Here is a 12,883-nt window from a genome sequence, read left to right as displayed (position 1 = left end):
ACGTTCAAAGGAGACCAATGTATACGTTCAAAGGTGACCAATGTCCCTGGCAATATGGAAGCTCTTCTTCTTGCGCACAACTTAACAGCAAGGACACCACCAACGAACGTCATCAGGAGTATTTCGACAGACATGAAGCATTTCACCCTTGCGAGGCCCCTACCACCCCTCAAAGATCCCGTTATTATCTGCATGGCCCTCGCAACTGTGCAGGGAACACGCTCCGCACAACAAGCACGGAGTACTATGAACGTCACACAGCACTAAAAACAGCAAAGACCAATCACCGGAGTGATGGTGTTCACTACAGCCCAAAATCTGGAGCAGCTCCCTACAACCGATGAGCCCAACTTTGCTACTAGAAAAGTACAGAAATTGTAGCCCGATATACAAGTATTCAAACTACCCCAGATCATACACTGTGGTGGCCACATTGTTGCTGCAGACAAAGCCTGATGGCATACCTGTCTTCTTTATCTTAACCTTTTCAAGGTTTGGGTTTTGACAGCTGAAATGTTAAACAGAACTACTTCCTATAATATACAGAGACTTGGTTTTGGGTCCGACCTTTCAACAGTTGCTTTTTTCTTCAAGCTTCTTTCAGGAACTGGCAGGAAACTTTGTCAATCACATCTCGGGCGCAGTCTACAGGGGTATTCATTTCTCACCTAACGCTAATGGCTATTTGGGTGTATATTTCTGCCACTACTCAAGGGTTTGCTTTGAACTGCATGAGGGACTTCTTTACAACTATAGCCTTAGGTTAACAAACATGCTCCAAACATCCCAAACAAAGCAAACACAAAGAGATGAAGGACGGAGCGCTGAAACTTTTAAGACACCCACCCCCAGTCACAGATCTGGGTTGAATCCATCATCATTCTCCTTGTGTTTGCTTTTATGAATTTATTGACAAGTATCTGTTCACCCTAATATCCATGTACGGGTGGCTGGTTGTTACACTACAGTAAAGCCCGTACCGAGGCAAATATACATGGAATCTCACATATTACTGTAGGAAGCAAGAGTTTTGGTCAACGTCTCTGACAACTTCTGCTGCTAGACTATTTGCACTGTGATAATCCTTGCTAGATCTGCTTGGACGGCTAACTTGACCCTTTTCAGGACTCCATTCCTAGATGGTTGCCATATTGCCATTCCACTTTCATGCAGCACCTCTCAGCATTTTCATGTTCTATCTGTTGCAATGGTTTTGGTCCCTTATGTATTTTTACCATATATCTGTACACTAGTAGGTGTGTGTCCTACCCCTTTTCACTTCCTTCCTTTCCTCTTTTTCACTCAAGGGCCTGATATTGACCCTTGCATGGCTCTTCTCCAAGAGATGGACAGCTATTTTCACAGTACCCAGGGGTCACTCCCTAACCATTGGGGTAATTGACTAGCACTGCCCAATAGCTGGTGCCAGACATAAATGCGGCCCCCTAAGGCGCCCCCTTAGAACACTTCCTGGACCTGAGGCAGAACAAAAGAGGAATGGACTTGCTGCCTGTCACGTAAGAGGATCCCTGAAGGACTAGACCTGCTCCCCCTTGCACCAAAGACCAACAAGAAGACACTGAGGGTTAGTTAGCTGACCTCCTGTGTGGTTTCAGGGAGACAACAGCTTTCAAGAGGCCTTCCCCTGGAAATTCCCAGTTGATCAGTAGCAACTGGAGCTTGGATTGGACTTTGTAGGTGGCCTCTGCCAAATACCGGAGAATCTCTAAGAGCCCTTGTGAAGTCCTGGTGGCATTATAAGTGTATTACTGTGGTTATTGGTTACTAAAAGAACTTAAGAAACTTTTGAAAAATGTTTGCTCTAGAACTCAAGAGCTTCAGCGGGACCTGCTGCGAAAAGTGTATGACCAGCAGCTCCACGCCGCTGGATTGAATGTCAGGTTTTTCCAGCACAATGAGCTCAACACCTCCTAAAAAATGGCAAAGTTTCTTTCTGCACTGGGACTTAGAAATGTTTTCAACCAACAATCTCAGAAGCTCCAGAGCTCCAGCTGGCCCACCCAGATTCTTTTTCCGACCTTCGATTCCACAGCGGCAGCTGAAATCTCAGCTCTGTCCTACATGGAGAACAATTCTTTTTTAGAAAACTGACAAAGTTCATTTTGGATTGAGACGAAGGATTTTCTTTTAATTTGTCTACTTCCAGGCTCCTGTGGGACCAATCTACTTGGTATGTCCAACTCGAGATGCATCGCGGTCAGCCTCAACTCGCGCCTAGGTCTCCGTCTACCGTGACAATTGCCTACCATTGGCACTTAGTGGCGCTATTTTTACTTAAATATTTACACTCAAACATTTAAAAAATCCCTATTTGGGGTTCCCCTTATTGGATTTTTGTGGTTTAAGGCGTCAATTTGATTATTAAAGTTTGATTAATGACTTTAAATTGGAGTGGAATTTTTATTGTGTATTGTCTTTGACTTTTTAACTGTTTTGATACTTCTAAATGTTTTACCATTTTCAATCAGTTTCATTATTGAAACCACTCACTGGATGCAACAGGTTCTAAATCAGATGGCCTTCTGTGAATGCTATTGTCCACAGTGTAATATTGTTTTACCATTTGAAAGGTGGTTTCCATATTTAAAAGCATTAGTTCAGTCATAATGGATCGATACAACAATACTACACTATGAGCAATACCATTACAATATGGCCACCCAGAGTAATGTTTACTGGTCATAGTCTACCATTGTTTTAATCCTCCAAAATGGGCATTACTTTGTTTTGAAATGTGGCAACATAACTTTTTTTTTGCACAAAAGCATAAGTCCATCTTGTTTGATTGGCGACAAGTTTTCTTTTTCAATTTTTATTCTTTTGATATATCTTGCATATGTTCATTGAGTTTGTGTGTGTTTAATTGTAGAAGGGAAAGCGCAAGGAAGCAAGAATGAACCAGTGGAAAAATGAACAGAAACATCAGAGCAAGAATGAGTGACAGAGTGAATGCATAATGACTTACTGAGTGCCTTCACTCACCAGTGACTGAGGATGCATTTCACATACAAGCCAATGCTAATGCATGTTTCTTTTTTACCAAGGCCTCTGTTTACGCAAGGATTTGGTCCATGCTCCCATATAATGCTTTCGCCGTTTAGGATGTCTCCAACCAAAGCTATAGCAAGCTTTTACCACGAGCTAACATTGCAAGTTTGCAAAATTTGCCTTTTCTACTGGAGCAGAAGATTAATTTTTAAGTAAATCGTGCATGGATAAACAATGCACCATGAAACTGTAGATCAACATGCAACACAATATTAAAAACTTGGTACCAATATTAAGAAAACGGAAAGTTGTGCTACTTACATCGTCCACTGCAGCTTTTCATTCTTAATGGAGCTGTACAATGCCTGCAGAGATAACATCAAGAAGATCCAGTTAGTAGTGAAATTAGATTTGACACTTTACAACCAGGCAGTACAAAACTGAGGAAGAAGATCTTGTGGAAGAAATAACAGATACAGCCCATGTGGTGTGCTTAAGGTCTCCTTTGGCCATATTTAGAATTAGGCATTAATGAAAAAATCCAACAGATACTGGAGAAACTGCAGAGGTGAATCCACTGGAGGTTTTTCCTCCAATACAGGCATAGCATGATGGTGAACATTTTCCAAACTGTTTTCCTTCAGGTTTATCGCGTCCTCCCCAAATTAAAAAAATATTATGCTACCACCGACTCCACATCAGGCCCTGTCTGCTTTTCAAACACACTACTGCTTGATGCTGTTATTTAGCCAGCAATAACTAATTTCTTCTATCTTTAATCAAAGCGTAGTGATTTGTATTGGTTCATAAGCCTAACTAAATAAAGAACATAAGAGCACAGCTGCACACATTGTGTTATAGCAACCACGTTCATTATGTGCATTTTCAAAGTTGATCTACATCTTAGTACAAGCAGGGGTTGTCACTCAGACCCACAGCACCACATTCTGTTGCTGAAAACAATTCAAGGCAACATTAAAAACCCACCATTATCTTCCTCATCCAAGACCATACTAGGTCCAACATCATGTCTTAACTGCAGGTGTGCCGACGGTGCAACAACCATGCCCCTAAACTTTCTCAAATTTCTTAGGGCAACCCCTTCTCATATTCATCACCTTATGAGCAGCTAGGCACCTGTCCATTCTTCTCTTCTAGTCCCTTAGGGCTGGTGGATCCACCCACCTTTATGTTATGTCTCTCTTTTCTACTATGAGACCATGATTTACAAATAATTTCTGGTATCCATTTAAGTCCAGCATTCCTCATAGCCAGAGAAGAGCAGTGCAAGCCTTTAGTGTAAGCGTTTAGTGTCACTTGTGTATCCAACCCCTCACCTATGTCTCTGAGGACTTCTGTCTAGTATTTTGTAATCAAAGGCAGCCCCGCAGCATCTGCAAAAAAGTGTGCTGTTGTCCACAGCCTGTCAGGCATCAATCATGGGAAGCTCTGCCAAACTTCATCATTTAAATCCTGGTGCAATAGACCCTGTGTAGATTTTTAAATTGTACCAACCAGAAGCTTGATCGAATTGATACCTCTGTTGAAAACTTTATGGCCTCTTCAGAATCGTCCTCCCCAATCCCCAAACCCACAATGTTGATCGAGGCATCAGTCTCTCCTACCTATATCTTTGTTCCTGAGTATATGTAAGTGCATATTAGTGGTCTACCCCCATATATTACATGTAGGTATCTTCTAACTTGGGCATGCTCATTACACCTATTCGTACCACTGGTTTGGTTTTGCGGCAAAGGCCAAATTATTCGCTATTGCGTCCTGAGGTTCTTCTCAATACCGTCATATACTTAGCAGAGCTATCTCTCCCTCTAATACACTCCTTTACAGCTTGGTATGGGCCAGACACCGTATGCCATAACAGTTTGTCAAGTCTCATAGAGAGTCCATTTGGTATTCCAAAGGGTGTTTTTTGCTGGCTATATGAGACGCGAGGTAATGCTATAATTTTGACAGCATTTTACCTAGCTTGTATATTTTGCCACTTTATTGAAAAAGACTAGATTTTAATTCTAGAGCGAGAATGCTCTAACAGCTTCATCATATCACAAAATAAATGTCCAAATTAATTCAGAATCATTTTCTGAATATAAGAACTAGGCTATTGAATCACTAATGAACACCGATAGCAGCTGCTGTCCCAATACAGGCAATGTCCTATATATGAGATTATCGCAAGGCACATAATGTAAATTGATGTATTTTAGGAAGGGTACCCGATTTTAGGATATTTATTCATTTCCGCTTATTTATTTTTTCTCAGTTTTGATGGGATCGGATCAAAAAGTTAAATGACTACTTGTGCATTTCCGTAATTTCCGTTATTATCTAACTGATAAATGTACACTCATGCTTCATCTGTTGGATTCTGTTACGCGAAGTGTCTCTATACTTTAAAACAGTACAATCACGTTAAAACATTAGCATTGCTGTACTAGCACATGCAGAGAATCAATTGGCCTGGCAGTCGCGGTTGGAAGAATAAAGAGACTCAAATTTCTGCATTTTCCCTAAAGAGATAGAACCAGATTGTTTTCATTCTGTATTTATATGCAAACATCTGTCAAAACAGAAACCTAGGGGTATTTATCATAGCTTTTTTCAGGCTCAGCCTTAAATGTTGAATGGCTGCCTTTGAAATGTATATCTAATGCTAAAGTCTTTGCAGCTTCCCAATCTAAAATAGACTGAAAGTAGACAGAGATAAATAAGAACCTGAGCTACGGTTTGGCTGATGGGGTAGTGTGCATCGGGATGGCGGATTGGGGATGGCTGAGGACGTAAAATCAGCCATACAGATTGGTCTGCCCTTCCAATGGGGTTCTGGGGGGCAGCCAACCACCGGTAGGTCTGCCCCCCTGGGAAGATTTGGTTTTCCCAAATGAACTAACTATTGAAATAAAACAGTACTGAAAATGAATAGGAAAATAAATCCATTTGTGACAACGTTTTCATCTGTAACGTTTTGTCACGAAGGCCAATTTACAAAAGCAAAACACGTATGACAGACCTTTCTGGTCACTGCAATATGTAGGGTTTTGTAGGTTTTCCAAAAGCACTTGATACCCTGAGCCAAAAAATGAGTTGTTTATTGTACAAAATGTCAATTTTTTCTTGTGTACACACTATTCAGCAATACATATGGTAAAATAAAAGGAATGAAAAATGGGTATGATAGAAAGCTATGTATTTCTGAAATGTGTACAAGATACTGAGTTTAGGAACAGTGATTAATTGCACACCTCTGAATTTGGCTTTACCCATAAAATCATGTAATTCAGAGGGGGGTTTGCAAAACGTCTTCTTTCTGGCACATTGGATTAAGTTTGGTAGCCACTAATAAAAAGAAATCCAATTTGTTATAACAAATGTTCTACTATTCTATGTTCACACAAGTCTGCCAATAAAAATGGTATTTCACTTGTATAACTGGGCTTAGCGCCTGCAAAATGAATTGCCCCCAAACCAGACCTAGGGACCACATATTTCACCAAGCAGAATCCACACCTTTTTTTTGCAAGGTGGGTAGCTGTGCATGTTGTGCCTGCACTCAGCCCCCACCCACGGTAACCTCCCATACCCAGGCATTTCTGAAAACTAGACACCCAGGAGAGTCTAGGGTGGGGTAACTTGTGTTGTTCTCACCAGGTTACCTTACACAGAAGCCCTTGCAAATCCAAAACTTTTGCTAAAAACACACATTTTGTCTTCACATTTCTATGAGGGAAAATTCTGAAATCTGAGGGGAGTCACAAGTGTTTTTACCACCCAGCATTATCCCACCCTCAGATAACAATGGTACCTCACTTGTGTGGATGGGCCTAGCTCCGTGACATTAAAAGGCCCAAAACACAACATGGACAGATAAAATTGGTCCTCTAAAAACCAACCTCTTTTTTTGCAATTTTTTTGGATTTTGGGCCCCTGGGAAACCTACCAATCCTGCACATTTCTGAAAACTAGATACCAAGGAGAGTCCAGGGTGGGGTGACTTGTCTCACCAGGGTTTCCTACCCAGAAGCCCTTGCAAACATATTTTGAATTAAAACGCATATTCCCTCACATTTTTGTGAGGGAAAGTTCTGGCATCTGCAAGGAGTCACAAATTTCCTACCACCTTGCGTTCCTTGAATCTCATGATAAAAAGAAACCTCATTTGTGTGGGTGGGCCTAGCAGCCGCAACAGGAAAAGGTCCAAAACGTAAGGTGGAGACATCAACATTTCCTGTCAAAAAAACAACCTGATTTGGCAATGGGTGTAGCTGTGTTAATTGTGACCGGGTTCGGCTGCCACCTAGGGAAACCAACAAATCCCATACCTCTCTCAAAACTAGATGCTCAGCTGAGTCTAGGATGGTGTTCTTTGCGTGGAACCCATGACATTTGCTTAACCACAATGCCCTGCAAACCTCAAGCTTTGCCTAAAATCACCAATTGTTTGTTCATTTCTGTAAAAACACTACCCCATTGGTGTGGGGCCTAGTGCACGTGCCTAGTGCACGTGTCAGGAACAGATCAAATTAGGGTCAATGACCGAAGCACACCACCACGGACTCCAATCAATGTCTAGTTTTCAGAAATGTATGGGTCTGGTAGATTTTACCAGGTGGCGGCTTACTCAAGCCCAAAAAATGCAGCCATTCACCATGGGAAGTGGGACGATATTTGGATTTAACCCCACTCTCTTGGCCCATATGTAAAAACAACACCCAAAAGATTCAAATGTTCTCTCGCTTACCATTGGCATGAAATATTTTAGTCCGCAAGAGAGCAGAAGGACTGTGGAGGCTTTAGGGGTGAGGGTTAGCTTGATGTCAGGATAGGCCAGATCCACCGCCTTATTATATGAAAAAAAGTATTTATTTTTGCCACTCGATCAGCTATCTGCCCCCGGGGCAAATTGGGGGAAAGCTCCCTCACTGACCTCCCAAATTGGGACGAACTTCCTATCTGCCCCCAAAGGGGCAGAAAGAAACTATTGCCCATTCTGGGGGTGTATAGCTCAATACCAGATACCAGGGAGATAGCCCCTTTCCAATGATACATCCCCCAACTTAATCAAGTGCTCGGGGGGCTAGATGAAAGTCTACCCTGGATAGAGTCTACACATTAATATGTCTCAAGTTTCAAAATCAGTAGCAGATCAGGAGTATGTTCTCCTTTTATAGCTTTTCTTGCTCCTTACTGTGTCTTTGCAGATTATCTGACAGGATATTGCTATGCTAGGCTATGCTACTTGCATTTACCATCCATTAGGGTTCTGATGAGTTGGATTTCTTACAAAGCCAGAATCAGATTAAAGCTTTTGTTGATGCGTGTTTGCAATGTGTTGTCAAGCAGCCACTAACTTCCAGTTGTCCAGACACTGGCTGGGAACTCTAAACAAGAAGGAAAGAGCTAACTGAAGAGTCTACTCTCTGATAGCTGGGCAATGCTTAATATGTAAAGAAAGAAGTACAGGGGCCCAATGTTTTCTTAGAAGCACACCACTGGTTCTGCTGAATGGTAGGGTGGCCAAATAACAAGGCTGTCTAGTTTTGATTCCATCTCATTCCTATTTCTTCACCCCTCCAATCTTTCTGTCTCCATATTCACTCTTGTGGGTCCTTTTTCTTCCCAGAATGTTAGGCTAAAGATGATGGATACAAGGTGAGCCCTGGGGGCTTTGCAAGTGATAGGGCTTTCTGGGTTCCAAAGCAGCCCATGATAATCAACTGGTATCAGTTGGATAAGTAAGAAGAGAATTTGTGGAGGGCGTTGCCAGTGAATTTATCTTGAGACTTCAGAGTGTGGAAGAGGGTGGTATGATCAACAGTGTTGAAGACAGTTAAGCCGTCCAGCATTATCAAGAGGCAAGCACTATGATCTGTGGTCAGAAGTGCAGGGTGGGTAAACAAAACGAAGAGAGCCTCAAGCCACACTTTTAGCAACAGATTAGTTTAGTCTCGAAAATATTAATTCGTTTGAAAGGCAGGAATTACAAATTGCATTTAATTCTTAATACAGAAAATTAAAAGTTACACCCATAACTGTGTTGTTTTGGATTACAGACTTAGCTTCAGGCACTGAGAATAAAAGCCAATACGAGTATGAATTATAAAAGGGTGTGTTCAGTCATTGGCCCCCGATAACAGGTGGTGGAGAGGGCAAATTCCGATCACTAACCTAACACCTGTTTGTGCAGGAATCGGAATTTCGAACATCCAAGTGAGAATGTCTGCAATTTTACCCAAATCACTTTTGAAAGGTCAGAAATGCTGAAATATACTAGGAGAAAAGCTGAAGTAAAGTTCATTACAAGCAGAATCTGAATTTAATGGGTGTGGTAAATACCTCACCCTTTCACGCCCTATTATAATCAGGGTCTTGGTGTTAAAAAATCCCCATTCAGTTAGTTTAGGATCAACATATCAGTGGGAAAGCCATTTTGAGGACACACAGAGCGATCAGTACCTTAATTGTACTAAAATAATATCCAACTACAGAAGATGTTTAGAAATAGATGTAAAGAAAGTCTAGATTACATGAAGCTAAAGCCAACTGTAGCAGAAGTACCATTTCTGGGCTTGCTGGGATTGGATACCCTAGAATAATCTTAATTACCCCAAGTACCTCCTTACAGAATAACGACGGTCTCGGGCAGGATCATCAGTTGTATTGTAAAACACCTTTTTCGACCACCATCCCTTCAACATCAGGGACAGCATGGTGGTACATAGTACCAGTCACAGTGCTTAGTGCATAGTGGACGTTCTTATACTTCATATCCATTGTACTTCAAGTCATGTCTCTATGTATTATGTACAAGTCTTTAGCGAAGTAGGCTTGCCAAGATATTATTCCCATGTTGCCATGTAGGACAAGGAAAATGTCTTTTGTGATTGAACTAGTACTTTAGAGAACTTGAAGATAGCTCTTTTGGGCCCAGAAAATGAGGGGAATAATTTATTATAAGGGGTCTGATCTCTCGTAGCCCCTAACTTCACGTCAAGATGCATCACCCAAAGCGTAATTTGCCAGCAAAATAGCCCTTACTCTTCATGCAAATTAAATCCCCTATTACAGATGTCAATTACAGCCCCCTATGCACCACTGCTAAAGGGTTTAGCATCTGTTCCAGGTGTGAAGTCCAGCTTAAAATGAATAAATGTGTGTGAAGAGGGAAAAGTGGTTAACTCCCATGTAATGGTTAGAGAGTCTCAGGTTTTTAAGTCTGAGCACATTGGGGCACTATGGTATAGATTTAGTAGTTGCCTCTGGATAGGAACCAAGCTATGTCTCGGATAGATATACCCATAATGGCGTGATCTATTAGTTGTAGTCTTGACACTTGATATTCAACATTTGGTAGCACCAGCCCACCCTCCTATTTGGATGGTTGTAGGTGTCTGAGGGCTACATTAGAATGGAAGCCTTTACATTTAAACTGTATCACAGATTGCTGTTCCTCTATGAAGCCCGAATTAATTGTAATTGGAAGGACTTCAAATAAGAACAAGACTCTACAGAGTACTGATTTTATTGTGTCTATCCTCCAAACTAAGTAGCAAAGAGCAGGGACCACTCTTGGTAGTCAATACTTACACCTACAAGCAGAGCGTGTTAATTGGCTCTAAAGAGATCACCAAAATGCAATGTCATTTTGATTCCAAAGTAGTTGACTTGTTTCACTGCCAAGCAAAATGAAAAGTGGGTTCTCCTCCATTCCTCTTCCCTCTCCCGGGTCCATTTCAGAATCTCAGATTTGCTCATATTGATTTTATACCCAGCAGCTCCTTCAAATATTTCAAGATGGTGTACCAATGCTGGAAGAGACGTGTTGGAGTGCCCATCATGAAGAGTATATCATCAGCACAATGTGCAATCTTATGCTCTTCTGAACCAATGGGAATACCTCGGAAATCTTTAGATTGTCCAATTTGATCTGTGAGTGGGGCTCTATTTCCAAAAGTATCAAAGGGGGCAGGTGGCCACCGAACAGCCCTATCTAGTACCCTCTTGGAGAGTGAAAGTCCTAGACACCTGAGACTTAAGTACAAAGAGTACTCTCTGTGACACAATCAGCCATAGTCATTGTAGTATATTTTGGGCCTAGGTCTATCCATTCCCATTCCATTCCATTCTAAGGAATGGAAAGTCAACCTTCTCGGCATTCAAGAATTCACAACCCAGTTAAACACCTTCTCGGCATTCAAGAATTCGAAGACACCAGGAACAGCTTCCTTTTGTTTCTTTTTTACACTAAATGTATCACTTCTATGTGGCTTGGTGTTTGACTTCTCTGTATAAATCCAGACTGGTCTAGAAAAATCGGTCCCAACAGCAGCTCTTCCTTCCTAGAAGTTAGCACTTTTGTGTAAAGTTTTACGGCAATATTGAGAATAGATATTGTTTTATAGGAAGAGAAACATTTGTGATAGTTTGTGGTTACAGTATAACTGAAATATTGGGCTTACTCCTAGAGGGGGCAACAGTGCCTGTGCTGGCTAGGTAAGTGAAATGTTTAGTCAATCTGAGTATTGATCTGGCTGAGTGCCATCTGAATCTCCCCATGTGTTTTCAGAGCTACAAAAATTGCAGACTGGGTCTCAGCAAATCTTATCAGTTAGGGGCATGTAATGTAGTCTCGCTCTGCATCATTGGGGTAGATTTCAACCGAATACAGGGAGTTATTGAATTACCTGACTTTTTCCAGTGTATCTTTTTCGTCCACTAAGCAAGTACTGTTCTTGAAAGAATTTTCCTAATAATGACCTGTTTAAATTTTTCACACAATGGTCATGCAAACCTGGTCTCCACCTTATTAGATGAGGATGAACATTTTTTAAGATGAAGGACAGAATTCTCTGCCATATTTTAAATATTGGTTTCTGGTAATCATCTGCTTCGAGTAAGTGAAGGGATGTCAGATTACTTTTGCTCTGAGTTTTTATGCCCCCTGTCTAATGTATGTGTCTCTAGTGTCCTAATTCTATGTAATTCAGCCAACAAAGCAATGAACTTGACTCTTTGGACCAGAAGAATGAAGGGGAGATCCCACGGGTGTTGTTGATGAAAAAATATTCATCGATTTGAGACATTAGCTTTTGTTTCTCAAAAGTGATGGTAGTCACCACATTTCAGTTTTTTTATATTGTAGGGTTATGTCCAAAGTCAAAGAATTTAAAGATTGATCTGTCATAGTTTGGGAGGAGGTACACAGTAACCATAAAAGGAGCCTGCTGAAAATCCAACTTAGTCACCTTTTCCAATGGAAAAATGGAGTGAAAAATATCCCAATTAGCAGCCATGAAGAAATTATCTGTTGAGATCTGGATTAACAGTCCTGCAATGGAGGCGGAGGAAGACCTTGAATGCCAGCCGAATCGGCTGCAGTTTTAGTAGGTTGATGTAAGAACGTGCTGTTCCAAAGACCAGAAGCCTCTGATCTCCAAATCTTCCTGATGAACTCCCCATATAGAGTGGTGGCATCTGTCACTGCAGTAGTCACTGTCAGAGAGAGAGTTAAGGCCATTCCGTAAGTGAGGCTCCCTCGTTCCACTATCAAGCCACTTCCACGACAGTGCTGGGGGAGATCACGATGGAATCCGACAGATCTCCCCAGACTGGAGCCATTGCCTGCAAAGGCACTACTGTAGGGCCCTCATATACCAACTTGGGGATGCCCAACCATATGAGATAGATTGCATCCACCGTCACCACCTTTGTGAAGACTCAAGGTGCTGATGTTAAGCCAAAGGGTAGTACCACAAATTAATAGCACGAAGAACTCACCACATATCGCTTCATATGCAACCACATGTAGGGATGTAGAAGTATTCACCCTGCAGGTTGGGTGACAACATCCAGTCACCAA

General features: G+C 41.6%; 1 protein-coding gene across 1 annotated transcript in view; it reads right to left on the bottom strand.

Annotated features, from left to right (window-relative positions):
* Positions 1 to 12,883, bottom strand: part of PSD (pleckstrin and Sec7 domain containing) — an 809,922-nt gene that overhangs the window by 83,205 nt on the left and 713,834 nt on the right. The window contains exon 11 of the mRNA XM_085603917.1: positions 3,331 to 3,374. Within this exon, the coding sequence (XP_085460043.1) occupies positions 3,331 to 3,374 (44 nt within the window). The remainder of the gene's footprint in view (positions 1 to 3,330; positions 3,375 to 12,883) is intronic.

Source organism: Triturus cristatus, chromosome 1_2, assembly GCF_964204655.1.
Source record: "Triturus cristatus chromosome 1_2, aTriCri1.1, whole genome shotgun sequence".
NCBI classification, from domain to species: Eukaryota; Metazoa; Chordata; class Amphibia; order Caudata; family Salamandridae; genus Triturus; species Triturus cristatus.
This window is presented reverse-complemented; position numbering and strand designations above follow the sequence as displayed.